This window comes from Hyperoodon ampullatus, assembly GCF_949752795.1.
Source record: "Hyperoodon ampullatus genome assembly, chromosome: 2".
NCBI classification, from domain to species: domain Eukaryota; kingdom Metazoa; phylum Chordata; class Mammalia; order Artiodactyla; family Ziphiidae; genus Hyperoodon; species Hyperoodon ampullatus.
In genome coordinates, this window is record NC_136915.1 from 90483764 (window position 1) to 90508360 (window position 24597).

Consider the following 24597-nt stretch of genomic DNA (forward strand, 5'->3'; position numbering starts at 1 on the left):
GGGTCATAAACATATTCTCTTATTATTTAATACTGTGAAAATTTTGGTTTTATGTTTTTTTCCCATCTACTTTGGTCCTTCATCTGTATGTAATTTATTTTTGTGATGGGGTGAGTTAGGACCTTTTTTTCTCAGTGTGAATGAATAAGCAGTTTTCTAAGCACCATTTATTAATCTGCTCTTTACATCATTGATATAAAAGGACACTTTTACCCTACATTAAATTGCTTTATGTATCAGATCTGGCCTGTTTATTTTTGGCCACCCCACTATCACACTGGAATAATTGCTGTAAACTTTATGTTTTAATATCTGGTAGGGTTAATCCCATCTCTCTCTCTCTCTCTTTTTTTTCCCTCCAAAGTTGTTTGGGCCTGTCTTGCTCATTTGGTATTTTTCATCAGCTAGTCAAGTTTTATGAAAAATCTTTTTGGGATTTGATTGGGAACGCATTGTCTTTATGTTTAATTGTGGAGAATTAACATATTTTGAGCCCTTTATTAAATTGTCTTAGGCACTTTAATAAAGATCTTTATATTTTTCATTTGGTTCATTTTTAGGTATTTGAAAAGTTTTTCTCACTATTAAGAATGAAAACTATTATTCCTGCTTGTCTTAATTACATAGCCAGGACCTCTAGAACAATGTTCATTAGAAATACTTATAGCTTATATCATTGTGTCAACCTGGATAATCACCTGGGTAGCTTTTAAAGTAACGTTGATGCCCAGGTTTAATCCCAGAATATTTACATCAGAATCTCTGGAGGAAGAGACCCAAACATCAGCATGTTTTGAAGCTCTCCAGTCAACTTTAGTGTGCAGTGAATGTTCAGAACCATTGCTTTAATAAAAGAACGCTACTAAAGTTTTACCACTGGGTCTGATGTTTGTGGTCTGTTTCTGATAAAACTGGTTTATCAAGTTAAGGATATTTCTTTTTTTTCTGCATCTATTGAAGTAATCATTTTTTTCCTGCTTTAGTTCATTTAAAATTAGTAATTACATTGATAGATTTTCTCATGAGGAACTGTCCTTAAATTTGGGGGTTAAAATTTAGGTCTGCGATCCATTTTGTGTCAATTTTGTGTATAGTGTGAGGTCTGGGTCCAATGTCATTTTCTTGTATATAAATGTCTGCTTTTCTCAACAGAATTTGCTAAAAAGATTGCTTTTCTTTGTTGAATTGTCTTGGCACCCTTGTCAACAATCAATTGAGAGTTTACTTCTGGACTCTCAATTCTATTTCATGGATCTATATGTCTGTCCTTAGGGCTAGAACCACACAGTCTTGATTAGGGTAGCTTTCGGGTACGTTTTGACATTGGAACATGTGAATTGTCCAACTTTATTCTTTTTAAAGGTTGTTTTGGCTACTCTGGGTCTCTTCTTGCATTTCCATATAAATTTTAGGATCAGTTTGTCAATTTCTGCCCAAAAAAAAGGCAGCTGGGGTTTTGATAGGAATTGTACTGAATCTGTAGGTCAATTTGGGAATTATTGTCATCTTAACAATGTTAAATCTCCTTATCCATGAACATGGGATGGCTTTCCATTTATTTGTAGCTTCTTTAGTTTCTTGCAACAATGTTTTGTAGTTGTTAGGGTACAAGTCTCACACTTCTTTTGTTAACTTTACTTGTAGGGCTTCTTTTTTTTTTTGCTTGCCATTATCAGTGGGATTGTTTTCTTTGGATTGCAAAAGGGATAAGGGATACTCATTATCTTGTATATTGGCTCATTCTTGTATATTGATATTGTGTCCTGCCACATTGCTGAAATAGTCCATTATTCTAACAGGTTTTTGGTGGATTCTTTAGAATTTTCTAAATACAAGCATACCTTATTTTATTGAGCTTTGCAGATTTTGCATTTTTTACAAATTGAAGGTTTGTGGCAAACAAACCTTGCATCAAACCTATCAGCACTATTTTTCCAACACCATTTGCTCACTTCATCATGTCTGTGTCTCATTTTGGTAATTCTTGCAATATATCAAACTTTTTCATTATTATTATGTTTGTTATGATGATCTGTGATCAGTGATCTTTGATGTTACTACTGTGACTTGCTGAAGGCCCAGATGAATGCCAATCTGAATGCCTTTTTTTTTTAACTTGTCTAAATGCCCTGGCCAGATCCTACAGTGTTAAATAGAAGTAATGAGAATGGACATTCTTTTCTTTTTCCTGATTTTAGGGTGAAAGCGTTCAATCTTTCTTTATTAAATATGATTTTAGCTGTGTTAGCTATGGGTTTTTCAGAAATGCCCTTTAGATTGAGGAAGTTTTCTTTTTATTCCTAGTTTACTGGGTGTTTTCATCATGAAAGGGTATTGGATTTTATTAGTGATATTTTTCTTTATTTTTGAAGATGATCAGTTGGGTTTTACCCTTTATTCTATTAATATGGTATATTACATTGCTTGATTTTCAGATATTAAAGCACCTTTGCATTCTTAGGATAAATCCCTTTTGGCCATGGTTTATAATCCTTTTGACATATTGCTAGATTTGGTTTGCTAGCATTTTGTTGAGGACTTTCGTGTTCATATTCTTAAGGGATATTTGTCTGTAGTTTTCTTTTCATATCTTTGGCTGGTGTTGGTATCAGGGTAATACTGATCTTATATAATGAGTTGGGAAACATTCCTTTCTCTTCTGTTATTTGGAGGGCATAGGTGGGGGAGAGTTTGTGAAGTACCGGTACTTTTTAAATGTTTGGCAGAATTCAGTTGTGAATCCTGGGCTTTTCTTTGTTGGCAGTTCTAAAATTATTAATTCAGTTTTTTTGCTTGTTATAGGTCTATTATGATTTCTGTTTCCTATTGAGTCAGTTTCAGCAGTTTGTGTGTTTCTAGGAATTTGTCCATTTCATCTAAATAACTTATTATTGTTTATAGATATGTATTTAAAAGTGTTCCTTTTTTTTCTCATAAGATCAGCAGTGATTTTAGCAATTTTTGCCTTCTCTCTTTTTTTTTCTTGGTCAGTCTAGTTATTTTTCCCTTTGGTTTTGTTGGTTTTTCTCCAGTGATTTTCTTCTCTTCATTTCATTTTATTTCTGCTGTAATATTTATTACATACTTTCTTCTCCTTGCTTTTGGGTTTAATTTTTTTCTTCTTTTTCTAATTTTTTTAAGGTGGAAGATTAGATTATTGATTTTTTTTTTTTTTTTTTAGCACAGCTGCTGGCTTTTGGCTAATCTCAACTGAGCTGAGGCAGGAAGTGGAATGGCATAGCCCCAAGTTAAACATCAAGACCCTGCTGTCTTACTGAGGTTTGGTAGTTTCTTGGGTAGATGATTTTCAGTTCCTTTTGTGGTTTTGGTTAATTGTCAGAGTTCTGAAATTTTTTAGTTGTGTTCCACATATTTTTGTTGTTTTAGGAGAGTTAGTTTGCCCACATCCTCTGTCCACCATTCTGGAAGTTGATTTCCCCATTATTCATGATTTTTCATGTAATGCAATGCTGAATTTGATTTTCTGGTATTTAGGATTTTTGTAAATATAAGTGATATTTTTGAATTAGGTAACATCCAATCTTTTTCTATGCTTTGGAATAGTTTGTAGAAGATGCTTCTATGATGGTTTGGTAGTTTTTAGGTCTGCTGTGGAGAAATGATTCCCCACTATTTTGTGCTTTTTTTCCCCTAAGGATTCTACCTGCTTTAATTTTACTGATCCTTTTACCAAATACAGCTGCTTCCCTGCCTCTGCCTTAATGTGACCATATGCATGCATTGTTTTATCTTTGTTAGTATGTATAATAGTACTTGGCAAAGTTTTGGCCAAGATTTTTGTCTGTATTGTTCACTGCTTTATCCCCAGTGCCTAGAATGATGCTGTAACATAATGTGTTCCAAATAAGTACTTCTTGAATGAATGAACAACATTGTCTAATCTCTTTAAATATTTCTGTGTACTTCTCACTTATTTTCATCTCCAGTAAAGTCTACCACTTCCTTCTATGCTTTTATTTCCTTCCTGTACTTTATACTAGAAACTCAGTATTGTTTCAATGAATCTGTAGCACTTTCTACAAGTAAATATTTATTGAATCGAATCTGGTTTTAGAGCTAATTCTTTTCACTAATGTCAGTATTATTGTAACCATTAAATAATATATTTTTACATAACTTTTGTTCTAACACTCTTTGTTTTTAGGCCATGGACACAGTCATTCCCTCTTTAACGGTGCTCTGGATCAGGCACATGGCCATGGAGATCATTGCCATAGTCATGAATTAAAACATGGTGCTACACATAGCCATGATTACGCTCATGGACATGAACACTTTCATTCTCATGGTGAGTACAGCCTAAATACTTTCAAGTGGACAGCTTTTTAAATAAACAGAAATTGTGTAGATTAATTTTTGTAGTTGAAATAATCTGTTAAAAATATTGCAATCAAGTTCCTTTCTAATGAGTCAGACTGAATGGTTTCCTGGACTAGTTTATTTTTAGTATATAATGAAATTAACTTGGCATAGGCAGTGAATGTAGCTTTTTTCAGTGAGCTTATCATAATAAAATGCCACTATTTTAAATGAGTGTCAGTGAATGAGGAACTATTGCATTTTAGCAAATGATTTTTTTGAAGTATAATGAGGCCTTTTGTGCCATATATAGGCTTATAAAAATATGACAGGAGTTTTCAATTTTTCGCATTTTTCTTGTAATTTTGATAGCTATCACCTGATATTTACTCCATGTTTCCTTAGAAATCTTTATATGCTAACTTATATAGTACTGGGTACTAAGTTATAAGGTACTTATCAACTTAATTAACATTGTATTTTAAAATTATATTTAAATAGTTTATTCACAAAATTTTAGAATATAGATTAATAGATAGAAGCTGCTTAGGTGATACCGTTTGATTAATCTTTAAATAAGTTATATGCGTAGGGCTTCCCTGGTGGCGCAGTGGTTGAGAGTCCGCCTGCTGATGCAGGGGACACGGGTTCGTGCCCTGGTCTGGGAAGATCCCACATGCCGCGGAGCGGCTGGGCCCATGAGCCATGGCCGCTGAGCCTGCGTGTCCGGAGCCTGTGCTCCGCAACGGGAGAGGCCACAACAGTGAGAGGCCCGCGTACCACAAAAAAAAAAAAAAAAAAATTATATGCTTAAAAATTGTCTGTACTTGGCACACAGACCAAATCCTAAAGCTTTCAATTTGAAAATATGAAATGGGCCTTATAGATTGAATACTAAGACCCTAATTTTTTCAGTCTCTAACATTTGCTATATTTTTGTAACTATTACACTGATATGCTTTAAAACCTGCTTTTCTAAGTTTTTTGCTCACATGCGTCCCAAAATAATTTTGAAAAACTGTATATTGCTCACATTTTTAAGATGATTTCTAAAAAAATTTGTGTGTTTAAATAATTGCAAAGAATGTAATTTCTGATACCTTATAGATTATATTTTAGAATGAAACTTCCATATTACTCTATTGAATATAGTCAGTCAGTGGACTCTAAATACCCTAGTGATTTGAGACCCACTGTCACCCATTCAAAAATGCATAAGCAGTTATAAATTTTACAGCATCCTGTTTCTCCTCGAATTCTTATTTCTATTCCGCTTCCTTTCCAGAATTTTATAAAATGGAGTATATTTAAGTCCTTAGTTGACCATCTGTTATATTTCTTGGCAATAAAATATGTATATAAATTAAAATATTTTATTTCTTAGGCACACAAGACATTTAAACATTTCTTTTGGATGGAGTTATTGTAGCTTTTACTAGCATAAAGTCAATGAAAATAATTCTATTCTGATTTTTGATATGTATATAAACATAAAAAAGCAACATTTTATTTGAAATACATATCCTTTTTTATTTTATATGGCTGTGTTGGGTCTTCATTGCTGCACATGGGCTTTCTCTAGTTGTGGCAAGCAGGGGCTATTCTTAGATGGGGTGCGCGGACTTCTCATTGTGGTGGCTTCTCTTGTTGTGGAGCACGGGCTCTCGGCACATGGGCTTCAGTAGTTGTGGCATGCGGGCTTAGTAGTTGTGGCTTGCAGGCTTTAGAGTGCAGGCTTAGTAGTTGTGGCGCACGGGCTTAGTTGCTCCGTGGCATGTGGGATCTTCCCAGACCAGGCCTCGAACCCATGTGCCCTGCATTGGCAGGCGGATTCTTAACCACTGCACCACCAGGGAAGTCCCTGAAATGCATATCTTAATGATATGACTGGAAGTCTTTTTTTCCTCAATTAGTTTATGGATAAATAACACTTATTAGCATAAAACAGGTTTGGCGTCAATTCTGTTCCTATTTTCCATCCTTATAATGTAAGTATCAATACTAAGAAACTTTAAATACAAGGAATTCTGTTATAGCAGTTTCAGTTAATTCTTTGAATACCTTCAGAATTACATTCCAAAAATTGGATAACCTATCACCAAATGTTATTTTTATGACTTAAATGTAATACATGACACTATAAAACTCCTCGAAGAGAACACAGGCAAAACATTCTCTGACATAAATCGTACCAAGTTTTCTTAGGTCAGACTCCCAAGGCAATAGAAATAAAGGCAAAAGTAAACAAATGGGACCTAATCAAATTTATAAGCTTTTGCACAGCAAAGGAAATCATGAACAAAACTAAAAAACAAACTACAGACTGGAAAAAATATTTGCAAACAATGAGACCGACAAGGGTTTAATTTCCAAAATATACAAACAGCTCATACAACTCAATAACAAAAAAACAAACAACCCAATTTAAAAAAAGGGCAGAAAACCTAAATAGACATTTCTCCAAAGGCATACAGTTAGCCAATAGGCACATGAAAAGATGCTCAACATTGCTAACTATTGGAGAAATGCAAATCAGAACTACAATGAGGTATCACCTCACACCACTCAGAATGACCATCATTAAAAAGTCTACAGATAACAAATGCTGGAGAGGGTGTGGAGAAAAGGGAACCCTCCTTCATTGTTGGCAGGAATGTAAATTGGTACAGCCACTGTGGAAAACAGTATGGAGGTTCCTTAAAAAACTAAAAATAGAGTTGCCATATGATCAGCAGTCCCACTCCTGGGCATATATCTGTAGAAAACTCTAATTCAAAAAGATACATGCACCCCAATGTTCATAGCAGCACTGTTTACAATAGCCAAGACATGGAAGCACCCTAAATGTCCATCAACAGATGAATAGATAAGAAAGATGTGGTATATATACACAATGGAATACTGCTCAGCCATAAGAAAGAATGAAATAATGCCATTTGCAGCAATGTGGACGGACCTAGAGATTATCATACTAAGTGAAGTAAGTCAGAAAGAGAAAGACAAATACCATATGATATCACTTATATGTGGAATCTAAAATATGACACAGATGAACTTATTTACAAAACAGAAATAGACTCACAGACATAGAAAACAGACTTTTGGTCCAAAGGGGAAAGGGGGTGGGGGAGGGATAAATTAGGAGTTTGGGATTAACAGGTACACTACTATATATAAAATAGATAAACAATAAAGTCTTACTGTATAGCACAGGACTGTATTCAGTATCTTATAATAAACCGTAATGGAAAAGGAAAAAAAAAGACTGTCTTTATCTCGACCAACTATGTATAGACAGAAATCTCATGCTCTTATCAGGAGCTGGATTTTTAGAAGAGTTACACTTTTGACTATCAGGATTTTCAAGGTAGCTCCATCCTTCTCCCCATGCAGCAGTGCCATATTAAGACAGAAGTCATTGTGTAGCCTTATGCTTTTATACTTCTGGCATTGTTACAGTGTTCCATCAAAGATGTAGTAACAAGGGTGTGTCCACTCTTTGGTGCTGTGGGCCAAGAACCATGACTCTGTTAGTCATCATCAGAAAGCTCATCAGTCCACCTGATGATCCCATAACAAACATTGCTGATCTTTTACATTGTTTACCTGTATTTTCTGCTTTGATGTTAAAGCTGATTAGTAATCTTCCAAGTATTTAAGTATAAAAATTGCAGTATTTTTTCATTTCGTCATTATAAAGGCAATATGAAAAAGTATTTTTATCTCTTCTGTATGAAAAGCTTGCTGTATTCATCTAGAAGCTATTGGGAAACTGTTTGCCATAGTCCAGTTTTCCTGGATGCTGTCCTGGCTTCATTTCTTGGTCTTCTTATAATATCAAGCAGTAGTTTTTTTTTTCTGGATTTTCCAATTGTAAAATTGGTGCAGCAGGCTCTGTAAGGTATGTTATGAATATTAGAAGACTCAGTGTTTTTAATTTACTGGGTTTTTTTTTTTTAACCAGATTGCTTAATATAATAATTTCCTAAATACTCTGTACTGTTGATGCAGTTTGAAATTTCCTATGTCTATCTTCATTTAATTACCATATTAAATTTAAAAAATAATTTTGTAGGTCTGATGTGGCTATATAGTCATGCATCCTTCACGATACATTTGAATGAAAAGTACTCTGAATTGCAAAAATTGAATCAGGAATGAAGACATGTTTTAAAATAATTTAACTTAACTCTCTACAGATGGCCCCTCCTTAAAAGAAACAACAGGACCCAGTAGACAGATTTTACAAGGTATGACAAGCAATTTGTATATTTCTCAGTTTTATGAAACTGGTTTCATAGTTTTGAGCTATCTGAAGTTTTCCTTTAAGAAAAATGTATAACACGGTATTTGTGTTTAAAATGTTAGCCTTCCTAGTCGATTTTTTAATATATACTATTAGGTATATTAGCAGATGTTCTTTTAACTGTCACTAGGCTGTTTTCTCAGATTTAATAAGAAGATTAAAATATTCAGAAACTATACTGCTTAAATCTAAATAAATACTCATGCCAGTGACTCTAGTAACACCATAATATTTAGTAATAAATAATAGTATGTTTGCCTTTGTAGAATTATTAAATAATTTTTCCAAGAATAATATTCAACATGTATTTATGTTGTGGAAAAATGTAATGCTAAAAATGTAATGCATCCAAACTCAAATAATGTACAGAGCTAAGAGTGAATCCTAATGTAAACTATGAACTTGGGTCATAATGATGTGTCAGTTGTAACAAATATACTACTCTGGTGGGGGAGGTTGACAATGAGGGAGGTTATGCCTGAGTTGGAACAGTGGGCGTAAGGGAAATCTCTGTCTTCCACTCAGTTTTGCTGTGAACCTAAAACTGCTCTCAAAAGTAAAGTCTATTATATTAAAAAAAATAATAATGCAAAGGGAGATCTTTCTCATATCCATAGGCGTCAAATTATGTCACCTAAAGAGGAGCTTACATATTATGTAAAATGATATATTACAGAATTTTACAAGCTAGAGAAAATCAGTCTTGTCTATGAACTATGGTAGTTTCTTTTTTGGGATGTGAACCAATCTTTGGCTCTGGATTTCCATATAAACTTCACTGTCACAGTTCCTAATTTGCAGCTCCCCATTTTTCTGCCTTTATTAACTTTTGACTGCAGTCTGACTTTCTCACTAGCTTGTCATCCAACTTCAACTGTGCTTATTTTTATTTTCTCCTCTATTCTTTGATATAGTTCTTGCTTTTTATTTTTTCACTGTGAATATGTTCCTCCATACTGAAGAGCTTATTTCAGGAGGCTTAAATGTGTCTTGTAGTGACTAGTTTTCCATTTGTGAAATACACAGAATTGTTTTAGGACAGCATTTGCTGAAATAGCTTGTAATCATGCATATGTAATGCATCTATATCCAATGCTACAAATTTAGCCTTGATAATAAGAACTTAGTTTTAGTCTTGGAAATCATCAGAAGTTGAGGGAAGGGAGGTCAGATTTGCATTCCTAATTATCTTTTATACAAGCTGTTGTGAAAATTAGCTTGTATTTTCAGAGTATCCATTAATTTATGGTGGCTGAAGCAACCCAGTAGAAAGCTGAAGGTTAGGATAACTTCCGGGTACTAAAACTTTTCCATATAAATACTCACACATGAAAAACTGACTTTACTGAATTTTTCAGTTATTTGCTGCATTTTCAATATGACTCCTGGCTTTGTAGGTTCATGGGCAGTTAAAATATCAGTATCCTACCAAGTCTTTTAAGGGTTTTAACTTTTATATAAGTTAAACATGTTAGTTTAGATTTCTCTCTGTAGTGATTTTCTTCTTGAAACAGTTACTGGAAAGTAAGAAGGGCTTAGTTAGTTAATGACACTTGCTAGTAAAGCCAGTTTTCAGGTCAGCAAATAAGAGGTAGCCAGGGACTTGCCAGTCAAAGGAAAATGAAGAACAAAGGATTCTTTTCTTTTTCCTTTCAGTGTTTAGAGCTGCTTTCAATTCTGGTCCTACCAAAACATTGATTAAAGAATGTATAAAAATTTAAAATCACATATCACTTAAGAGTTTTGAAGGTTAGGGACCCTCAATCCACTTCCACGTGTATCTTCCTCCAGTTTTAATTTTAAAACTTAAAGTGGTCCCAAAAATTATTAATCTATTTAATTTTTTGTTATTTGAAACACTATAGAGAAATAGAATATTTTTTAATAGGTGTGCTTGTAACATATTTTTTGTTACAGAAAAAAGAGCTGTTGACTTTTTGAAGAGTTGTTGTAAAGATCAATACTGTGTACAAATGAAAAAGCATATTAGGTACTGAGGAATCAGTTACATTTGGTATTAATACATGATATAAAATTCCACATTAGCAGATTGATTGAAGCATATTTTCATAGAGTGTGTTAAGATTCAATTCAAGTGTATTAAGATTCAATTAACAACTTGTTAATAGTACATTTTTAAATTATTAGAAAGTGTTTTCAAGTTTAAGTAAATCTGTTTTATACCTAAAACATAATTGGGTTACCTTCAATTGCTTATTGAATAATAAAAAAGAAAAATAAGTATTTCTAAAGTAGACACATGGTTTCACACATTAGATATTTCTTTTCAGATAGAGTAGTTGATGCTGTTGAAGAATGTTCTATTTCTAGCAACATGTGGTTGAGGTTTGTTTAAGATACAGTGTTTTGCTATACAGTAAATTTTACCTCTTACAGATCTAAATGTTGAATAATTTGTCTTAGTTAAAATTTTTTTAAATAATGTATACTAAACTTAATTTTTGACATTTTTTAATGGTTTTCCAGTCAAGTATCAATTATTAAATGTTAATATATCTAGGTTCTTGGGCAGAGTATCAGTATCCTACTAATGTAATATTTAATTATTAAAAGTTCAAAATATATTTACATCCACTTTAAAATATTCAGATCTCTACTTTCTTTCATATCATGTTTGAGTTTAGTGTGTAACTTCAGGTAACAATACCTTCAGGATAATTACCAGGATTAGCAGTATGGTCCATAGGAAATTCTAGTCTCAAGTGGTAATAATTTTAATTACCAGCAGAGGGCTCTGTGTGTACGTATATTTGTAGTTATAAACAATGTTTTCTTGACTGATTCTTTCAGCCTAATGCAGTTTTCTTCTAACAAATTATTAATTAACTTCTGGACTCTTAACCAGAGATGAGTGTGCACAAAAAATTTTTTAAATCAGTTATTTCTCTACTTCTTCATTTATATTATAGCAAAATACTAAGGATCATTAAGAGCAAGCATAACTTATGAGTCAAATACTTTAACCCCTGCTGTTTTTTAAAAGGAAAGATTATTTCAATTCCCAAAGGTACTATCAATATTACTTCTTTACTAAACAGTGAATCTGCATTCTTACTGATTTTCAAATTGGTATTTAGTTTTTTATATATAAAATCAAGAATACAGTTTTAAGAAATATTTGCATTTTCACTTGATCAGAAAATGTTATATTGATTTTCATTATGCTTTATTTCTAGGTGTATTTTTACACATTCTAGCAGATACACTTGGGAGTATCGGTGTAATTGTCTCTGCCATCATGATGCAGAATTTTGGTCTAATGATAGCAGATCCTATTTGTTCAATCCTGATAGCCATGCTCATAGTTTTAAGGTAAGTGTTGGTATGTTACTTTCAGGTATTAAAATGAGAGGTGATAAATATACTACTTAAATTACAGATCTAAATTATTATTATGTTGGGGGTTTTTTGGTCTTTAACAAATTCCTACATAGATTATTTCTCTTTTCATCTTACTGTTTTTACCTGTGTTTACCTAGGGTTTGATATTTCTTTTTGGTATTTAGTAATTGATCTTCTGTAAATCAAATCAGTAGTAATTTTCTTAAATCCAACACTATATCTGTAGAGTAGAACATTGGAATATAAAATGTATTAATGTTAGAATATTATTCCTTTGACATCTGTATTTTGCACTATCAAAAGAATATTAAAATCTCTTCTAGAACTATTTTTAATTTATAAAGTTATATTATTATTGCAGAAGTCTTATAAAATTGCTTACTGAAGTATATTTATGTCCTTCTCCCTATCTAGATTATAAATTCTTGAGGAAGAATCTGTCTTTTAGCTCTTTGGCTCTCTGTTGCCTGTCATAGTACCAATGTGTATGTAAAAGTGTGTGTGAGTGTGTATAAATTTTCAATAAATATTTTCTGAATTAGTGTATGGTTACTATCTCTTAAATTTCTGTCAAGTTATTTTATTATTATTTTAATTTTTATCAGAATAATGGAACATTATGTGCCTTTTTTCACAATCTTGAATTATTTATATAGATATGTCTTGATTGGACTGTTCTTGTCTAATTTATCCATATGATTTTACTGTTAGTAAAGCTATCTTTGTAATGATAAGAAGACCTATTAGAGGGCAGACTGAGATGATTTTTATAGCTTGCAGTTGAATAGAATAGACTTTAAAAATTACAGTGAAATTATAATCTTATAAATTATAAATTAGTCATAAACTTAGGTTTTTAAGTTTTTGCTTAAAAAATAGGATACAGTATACATTTTAAACATGAAGATTATTTTAAAATTTTCTTTAAATTATTTGTACTAGGAATCATCTCTGCTATGTAAAAATCTTTTATAAAACTTGGAATCTCTTTTCTTCATCTTTGGAAATCTTACATATTTCCTTGAAAGTTCAGCTTGGATTCACATATTCTATGAAACTTAACTCCTGATAGACTTGGTAACTTACATCTGTACCTCTTTATTTGCATGTTCAGTGTTTATTTTATTTTGTGTTATAATTTGTGGTTGCTTCTAATACTTCTTAGAGTAAGATCTTAACCTTTATTTTCCTTTGTCTCCACTCTTATAATCCTAATTCTCCTATCAGTTGTTGCTTGGAAGAGATTGACCTTTCTGTCTCCCTCTAATTTCTTTTCCACATTGTGGCCAAAGTGATCTTTCTTTAATGAAGATTATGGTACATGGAAAAATAATCTTGCTTTAAATCCTGCCATGGCTTTCTTGCCCTCAGGATAGAGTCTGAATTCCTCAGTAGGCCTTCCCATTGGTACTCAGTTATCTTTTCAGTCTTTCTCTCACCCTGTCTCAATTTCTATTCTGCTCTCCAGCCACAGTAAATAACTCAGTTCCCTGAAAACATATTATGAGCTTTCTGGATTCTGAGCTTTGCTCGTGTTTCCTCTCTCCAAAATAAAATACTCTTACACTGAGTGCTTTTCTCCTTTCCCCTTCACCCCCACAAGTGCATAGATAACAATTCTCATCCTTGAGATTAGATTTCAGTTTAAATGGCACTTCCTTGAGGAAGCGTTTCCTGAAAGTCTACCTCCCAGGAGGGGTTAAGTATACCTGTTACTTAACAGTAACAGTATACACCTGCTACTCCTCTTGTGGCATTTACTAACTATGTTGAAATAGCCTGTCTTATTGTCTTCCTTAAGCTCCATGAGGTCAAACTGTTTTTTCATTGTTGTAAAGTCAGCACCTAACTCTGCCAGGCATTTTCTATTTGAAAATTTTTTGCCAGGCATTTTCTATTCTGGTGCATTTTCTATTTGAATCAAAATAAATTTGTGTTTTTTCAGTCTCAGAGAATTATTTTCTCTAATCCTAAATCGGGAATTCTTACTTAGTTCTAGTCCCATTCAGTTGTTCCACAAATATGAATAAATAAATAAACAGACACACAGAGGACAAGAGAACTTTTTTTTTTCCTGAAACATAACACATTAAAAAGCTACACAAATTATTTTCAGCAAATATTTATTAAGTAGACCCTCTCGCCAGCGTGGTGAAAGGACAAGATAACTTACTGTTTTGATCTTACATTATAGTAAAAGAGACACAAACAAATTAATCAATAAACCACTCAAGTATCTAGCAGTTAATTGTGCAGAGAGTTAAGATGGGATGTTGGTGACTGAGGTACCATTTTAGATTGAGTCATAAGAGAAGACTTCTGAAGAGGGAGGATTTAAATTGAGATCAGAGTGTCGAAGAGAGCATTCTAGTCTAAGGAACAGCTAGTATAAAAGCCCTGTAGTGGAAAGAACATTAGCACTGAAAGTAGGTCATTATGGCAGAAGTATAGGGAGTAAGGGGAGAGTGCTTTGAAATAAAGCTGAAGGGATAGGCCTGGGAAAATTAGCCAGGGTTAGGAGTTTGGATTTTATTTTAGGTGGAGGAGGAAACCATAGGGGGTGACATTATTTGATTTGTATCCTTAAAAATAATTTTGGCTGCTTTGTAGTTAATAAGATTAAAAGGGGGTAAGAGGGCACACAGGCAGACCAACTAGAAAGCTATTATTAGAGTGGACCAAATAAGAGGCCAGGGTTCCTTGGTCTAAGGTACTAATAATCTAGGAGGTAGAAAGACATAGCTAAAGTTAGAAAATGCTTTGGGCCTAGAATTAATAAGATTTGCTCCTAGATATGAATGTTTAGGTGAAGGGTTGAGTGAAAGGGGGGAAATTAGGATAATTCCTAGAGTTTTTACATGAGCAACTGAGTGAATGAAGGTTCCTCTACTGAAAGAGGGAAGACTGGGGAAGAGTTGTTTTATCTGATTCAAAGGGCATTGCTGATCAGAAGTTCTGTTTTGGTTGTTGCTAGGTTTGAGGTCTCTCATTAGACATTTATATGGTGATCTCAAGTAGGTGGCGCAAGTACAAGTACAGAATTCTTGGGAGTGCTCAACTGAATATAAAGGATTGGAAATAGTTCACATATAGATTTAAAGTCATGGAGTAGCATTTATCTGTCATGAATTCCACAATTCCTACCCCTTCCATTTTCCTGGAAAGCAACCCTCTTTTCTGCTGAACCCAATTTAGCTAAAGGGAATAATGCTTCAGGCAGCCACAACCAACTACAGTTGGCTTTCAAGATAAACCTATAAAACTTAGATGTCATCCTTGTCTGAGTCCTACTGACCTGTTTATAAAACTTTTTCTTAGTAGTTTACATAAGTATATATTCTCAAATTCATATAATTTGATTCTTTTTCATTTTTGTTAAGCTTTAACATTTTTACTTGTTCTTTTCCTTTGTTCTCATATCAAAAGTAATACATGTTGATTGTAAAAAACTCAAACGTTATTGAAATGTGCAACTTGTCTATTGAAATGTCCTTTCAATCCCACCACTTGGAGATAAAGCAGAAAACTTTAACGAATCTTTGAGTCATTTAACAAATGTTTTAGTGCCCACTCTGTGCTAGTCAGTAAACAATATAGCAAATACCCTACCCTCATGGAGCTTATATTCTAATAGGGGGTATAGTCAATAAAGCAGATGAACATTCAAATAGATAATGTAATGTCATATGGTGATAAATGCTATGAAGTAGGGGAAGGGGCTGTATTTTAGAAGGGCTTGGGAAGTCCTCTGCATGAGGTGACATTTGAGCAGAGACCTTAATATTGAAGGAGAGGGGCTTGGGACTGGTCAAAGGAAGAGCATTCCTGATAGAGGGAACTTCAAGTAAACACACTGAGGTGAGAGCATGCCTGACGTGTGAGGAATGGCGAGAGGGGAGTGCAGTGAGTAGGGCAGAGAGGTGGCAGGTATATGTATCTAGAGTATGGGGAAGGGGTTGAGGTGAAAGATAGAAATTTGGGTGTCATCAAGCTGCATGGTATTTAAAGCCATGAGATTGGATGAGTTAGCCCAGAGAATGAGCACTGATAGAGAGAAGTGGCTGGAGGACTGAACCCTAGGGGAGGGGGACAACAGAGGCAGCTCCAGCAGAGGAGAGGAAAGTGGAGTGGCCAGTGAGGAGCTAGGAGAGACATGGGCGTGCCTTGTTTCAGGAGCCCTGTAAAGCAAGTGTTTTAAACAAGAAGGAATAATTAAGCCTATTAAATGCTTTTGGGCTGATAATTGATAACTTAGATAACATGCCCAGAGGAGTGATAAGAATGAAAGCCTGATCAGAGTAGCTTCAAGAGAGAATGGGAGGGGAGGAAATGGAAGTAATTGTAGTCAACTCCTTTTCAAGGCCCTTTGCTGTAAAGGGGAGCAGTGACTGCTGGTGACACTGAGGGCTCACTTTGAGATTTGTGGTCATGAATTTAAAGTGAAAGCAACCAGCACAGTTGTGTTTTTTTTTTTTCTTTTTCTTTTTTTCTAGTCTTGTTCAGCTACTTGGTAAAAGGTATGGAATAGGCAGAGAGCTGGATTTAAAAGGTTTGAGGTTTTGTTGGGTGAGTGTTTTGTTGGGTGAGTGTTGGGTGAGTATTAGTTTCCCATGTCTATAATCCCTGCCTTGCTCCTTTCTCACTGGCAGAGTGAGAAAGGAGCAAGGCAGGGATTATAGACATGGGAAACTAAGATTTAAAGGTAATAATAGATTCTGAAAATGAAAGTGATGGGAGTGAATTGGATTGGAATTCTGAGAAAAGTGTTAAAGATGGATTGGGGGAAGAAATCCAGAAGTAGGAAGGTTTTTTGAGTGCTTGAAATTGAGATCTTAAGGTCTAAGGTCTGATCATAGGGGTGGCTCCAGGAAAAGATCATTATATAGAGGCCAAATGTCGGATGGATTGTTCACGTGGATATTTCAATTAAGAGTAATGAAAAACATAGAGATGGAAAGAGAATAAGCCTGTTGTTAAACTATTCAGTGGCTGAAGGGTAACTATCAAGAATTGTATCACTAGTAATTAGGATGGGTAGAAGGTGGCATAATCTGATGGCATGGGCCTTAAAGGAGCTGTGTTGGGGAGAAGTAGGAGGAACAGTAGTAGTGATAAGTGAGGAGGATATTTACCTCCCGGTAAGTCCCAGTAGTACCAGGAGTGTGGGAGAGAAAGTGCTCTAAGGAAAAGTGTCCTCAGGTGATAGCCAGTTTTCAGGTAGAGCATGAACATGCTGTGGCTATTTAGAGGAGAGGCTGAAGATTTAGTGAAAATTACATATTTAAAAGTAGTTTTTTAAAATTATGGAAATAGTTATGTTGATAAAGAAACTTAGTAAAATATAAAAAAGCATAAGGAAAAAAATTACCCATAGTTCCACCAGCCAAGAGAGCTATGTTAATATTTTTATGGGTTTGGCTTTTTCTTTTATTCTGAGTCTCTTTTCTTTTATATATATATATATATATAAAATATATAGTATTTTTTATCTGTATCATATATATAAGATTACATTCTGAGTAAGAAAATTTTTTTAGCTTTTTCTGATAATAAATATGTAGTCATTATAGAAAACTTGGGAAATGATGAAAATATAAAGAAGTCAAGAAAGATCAGTCAGGATCACAACACGCAGGGGTCACATTATCACTTTAACAGTATTTCTTTAGTCATTTTTAGGCCTTTTCTTTTTTTCCATTATTCAGTTTCTACTACATGTGCTGATTTATTAAGTTTGGTCAGTAGTAGAGCACTCACAGGTTCTAGATGAAAGATAATAGTACAGTTATTGTTTTAAGTCAATAAAGTTTTGGGATGATTTATTAGGTAGCAAGGTCTTAATTCAGTGACAATAAATGACAAGATACAGGGCAATGCATAAGTATGAGTCATTATTGTAAACAGTCCATATCTGAAGTATATATTTCTCTTTACATGTAGGATGGGGGAAAAAAAATATATATATATATATATCCCTGAATGTTAATTGGATCTCTCTGGGTGATGTAATTTTAAAATTATGCTTCTTTCCTAATTTTTCTAAAGTAAATCAATAATTGTGACTTTGCCTTTTAAAAGCATATATATATATATATATATATATATATATATATATATATATATATATTTTTTTTTTTTTTTTTTTTTTTAAATGGCAGGCAGTAAAAACCAAGGTAGCTCCAAAGTACAAAATTAAGACATTCCAGTTCAGTCTGTTTTTCTGTTAAGAAAGCAAACTTATTTTACTTAAATATTTACATGATAATGAAATATTTGCAAGCAGATAACTTTGAGACACTTCTCAAATTGATTAAGAGTTTGTCTAATTAGTCAAAGCTAGTTTTAGGAAGTAGATTAAAACTTTTAAGCACTCAACAAAATGGAGTATAGAGAAGTAATTTTCCTTACTGTTAATTTTTTCATATATTCTCAATTCACTAAAAACAAGAGAAATAATGGTACTCTTTATATATTCTCTAGATCTAAATGTTCCTCAATTGAGAACGTGCCATGAAATAGACGTCTGTCCCTTCTAGGCTGCTCAGTGTTGCAGTATCACTTTCAAGTGAAAGTGATTTCCTAGAAAAAGACATTTTTTCTCTAAACATTTCCTAACACGCAAAGGGTAATTTAAACTTCTTTGTGAAACTCGGTTGTACTGTGATGGATTTTTTTTTTTCCCAATGAAAAGCAGGAAATTGAGTATAATAGCAAGAGTATAATCTTTTATCATCTGAAAATATAGGAGATTTCAGTGTGATTTCACTTTTTTTCCCCCCTTAGTAAGTTGAATTGGAATGGAAAATGGATTCATAACTTAGAGAACAGAAATCTGAACAATTAGTTGTAGCTTTGAATTGCACTGTGATTTAAAAGCTACATAAATCTGTAGCTTGATTTTTGATTCACTTAAATAAAAAGGGTACCTGTGCATGACGGGAAAAAATATATAAACAGGATGCAGAAAAAAGCTTTGTTACTGGTGCGGTATTTCTGAAGCCTTTTTTTTTTTTTTTAATCAGTTTTCTGCAACTCACAAGTTACTATCTTGTGGTGCTCTGACTTTCACTAATCATTTGTAAATACAAAGAAAAGTTTTCTTAAAAAAAGAAATTGTCTTTTTGTTAGGGGCAAAAGTATTTCAAATAATATATTTATTTATTATCATATAGAAGAAAAAAATAGCCCAACTTTTAGAAGCTAACCAAGGCTTTAGAAATAACAGGTAGTGGTCATAAGCTGCAGTATGAAATAGAAAGAATATACAGTAATGAAACAAAATTTATAAAGTTGAAATTCTAAATGATTATCTAGATGGTTATCATTGTTCAAGAATACAGGATTTGGATCAGATACTGATTTTGATAAACCTTGTTGATTTTGTGGTTAAATAGATAATTATTTGAGCCTATATTAAGTCAAAAAAGCATTTTTTTAAACAAGTAAGATGCTACCATATCTTCAAATGGTTATATATATATGAGAAATTATGGATTTTTTTTTCAAGAATGGTTTTGGGTGTTGCCTAACAATTTCCTTTGCGGTTTGTCTTTCAAGTGGTTATAATTTGTGCACTATACTTTTGGAGACTAAGATAAAGATAAACAGTTTCACAAGATTTTAACTTGGTGTTTGTACTCATATTGTAAAATCAAACGTATGGGAATATTATTGTATGGTAATTGTATTTTTTAATCATATGTAAAACCATCATAGTTAGTAACAGCATTTATAAATACTGAATAGTCTAACAGCTTTTCTCAACCAGCACTCTGGGAGAGAATACCCTAATGCTGTAAAGTATCCATTTGTATACAATTATTAACTTCATCTCTGCATCTAGAAAAGTACTGGTTATGTACTATTCTTGCGGGCATTGAGAAATAGTCACTGAAATCATTTTATGTTCAATGGTTCAGAAGAGGGATCCCAATTAAGAAAGGCTGGCAGACAGTCTTAGAAATATTAGAAGGAACAGAGCAAGTGTGGTAATGTATTAGTGATCATAAGCCAATAACATTAGATAAGAGAAAGTATTTGAGACTTAAAAATTGGAAAGAAGAGGTTATTCTTTTATGTAAAATATATGACTATATTTCTTTAAACCCTCTAAGAATCAATGGAAAAACTATGACAAACAGGTAATTTAGTAAAGTTACAGATGCAAAACTAATGTATAAAATTAGTACCCTTTATATATAAGCAAAATCCAGTTGAATGTTACAATTAAAGAGAAGACACCTTTTCAGTAGCAATAACAAAGACAATCTAGAGATAAAATGTGTAAAACTTGTAGGAGAAAAAATTTAAACACTTCTGAAAAACAAAAGTAGACTTTAACAGAGCCTTTTTTGGTCAATTATGGAGTTTTTAAAGAATCAACATTATAAACATGTTAACTCTTATTTATAAATTTTAAGCTATTCTAATAAAAATACCAACAGGTTTTTTTTTCTAGAGAGGAGGTAATAAAAGTTGAATTTAAAATTTATAAGGAAAAATGAAGAAGCAGGAGGAATAGCCAAGAAAACCTTGGAAAAGAAGATGTAAAGTGTTAAAGCCTTCACAGTTTTTTTTTTTTAATATTTATTTATTTGGCTGCACTGGGTCTTAGTTGTGGCACGTGGATCTTTGTTGCCACGTGCAGGATCTTCCTTTTGACATGCAGGATCTTTAGTTGCAACATGCAGGATCTAGTTCCCTGACCAGGGATCAAACCCAGGCCCCCTGCATTAGGAGCATGGAGGCTTAACCGCTGGACCACCAGGGAAGCCCCAAGCCTTTACAATTAAAATAGCGAGATGCCTAAAAAAGCACACAGACTAATGGAGCAGATTAGAAATTCCAGAAATAGATTTATATGCAAATAGAAATTTTATAGGGATAAAGGCAGCATTTTGAGTCAGTGGGGAAAAGATGAGCTTTTTACTAACTGGATAACCAACCATGTGGAGAAAGATAAATTTGGAACTGTACCTCATACTATTACCTGGATAAATTCTAAATGGATTGGAGCTCTAAAAGTAAAACTCGAACCCATGCTAATACTAGAAAAAAAGCATGTCTGAATTATTTTTACAACATGGGAATATTAGGGGAACAGCTATGGCTCAAAACCTAGAATCAGTGAGAGAGAAGATTGATGAATTAAGTTACATTTTAAAAAAAAAAAGAACTTTGGCATAGAAAAAAGATCACCATAAGGGAAGTCAAAAAGCATAATCAATTGGGATAAATATTTGCCACTTAGGTCATAAAGGGCTAACCTCCCTAATATAGAGAGTACTCTTAAAAATAAAAATTAAATTGGGGGCTTCCCTGGTGGCGCAGTGGTTGAGAGTCCACCTGCCGATGCAGGGGACATGGGTTCGTGACCCGGTCTGGGAGGATCCCACATGCCGCGGAGCGGCTGGGCCCGTGAGCCATGGCTGCTGAGCCTGCGTGTCCGGAGCCTTTGCTCCGCAACGGGAGAGGCCACAACAGTGAGAGGCCCGCGTACCGCAAAAAAAAAAAAAAAAAAATTTAAATTAAATTTAAAAAATTAAAAGCCTGATAGAAAAATGGGCAAAAGTATAAGGTCATTTAGTTCAAAGGAAAAGAAATACAGAGCCTCACTCATAAAAAAGAAATGTAAATTAAAATATATTGTAACACCACTTCTCACCAATCAGGTGGATAAATATCCAAAAATTTGCACAATGTTTTGGCAAGGCTGTAGGTAAAATAAGTACTCTCATACATTGCTGATAGAAATGAGAGTGGTACTGTCTCTGTGGAGAGAACTTTGACAAACATCTAGCATAATTAAATGTATGTTTACCTTTGATTAAGCAGTCCCACTTCTAGGAATGTATCCTAAAGATAAATTGGCAAAAATACATAAAGATATATTTTAAGGCCATTCTTTGTGGCTTTCTGTGTTTGTACCAAAGATTGGAAAGAACACATATGTACATCAGTAAGGGACTTCTATGTATCCCTAAAAAAAAAGAATAAAGGGAGACAGGAAGTGTAATCAGCAAGATGGCATAATAGGAAGCCTTAGACTTTCTTTCCTCCATGGAGACAGATTTAACACAACAAACTGACAAAATACCTCTGTGAGAAATCCAGAAACTAGTTAAAAGGTTCCTGCACACCAGGCTAATGGAAAGCCAACCACATGCAAGCTTGACAGGAAATTCATGACACTCCCCACTTTCTCTCCTCATAACCAATCCCACCGCCCAAGCCTGCACATGGTGGACTGTTTGGGAGGAAACCCCCACTTCCCATATTCCTGCGGGGGGAAAGGAGTTTAACACTAACTGACTTTTAGGGGGATGCTGCCTGAGAGATTTGTCTTGCTTGTATCCAAGTACTGACAAAAATGGGTGCCTGGTTGGGCATCCCTGGGAACAGACGTCAGTTGTGCATTACAGTCTGCAGTATCACAGACAGACACTAGGTGGAACTCCAGGACTGTGATTTACTACAGCTCCAGGAGGCAGCAGATAGACACCAGGAGGAGCTCTTGAATAGGAGCCAGCATCCTTTTTCAAATAGGAGGTTACATGTGCAAGCTCAGAGAGGGCATGTACCAGAAAAGACTTGAGAGGTCTCCTGAATCTCCAGCCAGGCTATATAGAGTTAGTCCTCCCTGCATGAAACCAGACCACAAAATCTGGAGGGTTGACTGATTCTTGAGGTGCTGAAATCCCAACAATGAAAAATAAGACATACAAAGAAACAGCCAACCATGGAAACAATTAGATATCCAGAAACCAAACCTGAAAAAAGGTGACATATAAATTGCCAGGTAAAGAATTCAAAATTACCATCATAAAGATGCCCAATTAATTAAAAGAAAGCACAGGTAGACACTAAACAAAATCAGGAAAATGGTGCATGAACAAAATGGGAATATCATCAAAGAGATAGAAACTGTGGAGAAGAGCCAAACAAAAGAACAACAATAACTGAATTGAAAATTTCACTGGAGGGACTCAACAGCAGATTTGACCAGGCAGAAGAAAGAATCAGTGAGATTGAAGGCAGGATTTAACAAAAATTACTGAGGCAGAGGAGCAAAAAAAAAGAAGAAGAAAAATGAGGAGAGCCTGAGGGATTTATGGACAAGCAGAGCAACAGATGCATTACGGGAGTCTCAGAAAGTAAAGAAAGAGAGAAAGGTGCAGAATACCTAGCTAAAGAAACAGTGGCTGAAACTTTCCCAAATCTGAGAAGAAAAACAAATATACAAATTCAAGAAATGTAAGGAACTTCAACTTGGATAAATATAATATAAAGAAACCTACACTGAGGCACATCATAATCAAGCTGTCAAAAGTTACATATAATATGAGAATCTTGAAAGCAGCAAAAGAAGAGCAACTTGTCACATGCAGTGATAACCACAAGGGAAATATTAATAGAATATACGCAAAGGGGAAATGAGAAGGGAACCAGAACATGTCACTACAAAAAAATCAATGAAACACAAAGGAAGAAGTAAAAGAGGGAAAAAAGGTGAAAGAGAGATGAAAAAGCTACAAGAAACAGAAAACTGAACAAAATGGTAATAGTCCTTCCATGCCAGTAATTATATGTAAAGGGATTAAACATACCATTTCAAAAACATTGACTGGCTGAATGGATTTAAGAAAAAAAGATTCATCTTTATTCTGCCTACAAGATATTCACTTTAGCTATAAGGACTCACATAGACTAAAAGTGAAAGGGTAGCAAAAGATACTTCATACAAACAGGAACCTGAAGAGAGCAGTGGTAGCCATACTTAGCCAAAATAGACAACAAAAACTGTCACAAGAGACAAAGAAGAAACACTGTAGGGATAAAAGGGTCAATTCACCAGGAAGATATAACAATTGTAAATACATATGCTGCTAACATGAGGGCACCCAAATATATAAAGCAAACATTGACAAAAAGGGAGAAATAGACAGCAACATAGTAATAGTAGGAGACTTCAGTACCTTAGAGGAACTAGGAAATCAACCAGTCATTCATTAGAGACTCAGTAGGGAAAGAGAAGACTTGAACACTATAGACCAGTTGGGCCTAACGGGTTGTTGTTGAGCCTGACCCAACTATAGCAGAATACACATTCTTCTTAAGCTCACATGGAACATTCTCCCAGAAAGATGATATGTCATGTCACAAAAGAGGTCCTAACAAAGTTTAGAACATTGAAATTATATAAAATATTTTCTCTGACCACAGTGGAATGAAACTAAAAATCAATAGCAGAAGGAAAACTTGAAAATCCAAAAGTATGTGGAAATTAAACAACAGGCTCTTTAACGACCAATGGATCAAGGAAGAAATCGCAAGAGAATTTAGAAAATTTATGGAGACAAATGAAAAACAAAAACACAACATACCAAAACATATGGGATTCAACAAAAGCAGTACAAAGAGGGAGGAAGTTCATAGCTATAAACACATACTTTTTTTTTTTTTTTTTTTGCGGTACACGGGCCTCTCACTGTTGTGGCCTCTCCCATTGCGGAGCACAGGCTCCGGACACGCAGGCCAAGCGGCCATGGCTCACAGGCCCAACCACTCCGCGGCATGTGGGATCCTCCCAGACCCGGGCACGAACCCGT

At 34.2% G+C, this 24597-nt stretch overlaps 1 protein-coding gene across 1 annotated transcript in view; it reads left to right on the plus strand.

Moving 5' to 3' along the window:
- The window catches only part of SLC30A7 (solute carrier family 30 member 7), a gene marked incomplete at both ends in the record, with an annotated part of 73253 nt that overhangs the window by 19975 nt on the left and 28681 nt on the right, over nt 1-24597 (plus strand). The window contains 3 exons of the mRNA XM_079698055.1: nt 4166-4309; nt 8520-8570; nt 11824-11959. Of these exons, the coding sequence (XP_079554181.1) occupies nt 4166-4309; nt 8520-8570; nt 11824-11959 (331 nt within the window). The remainder of the gene's footprint in view (nt 1-4165; nt 4310-8519; nt 8571-11823; nt 11960-24597) is intronic.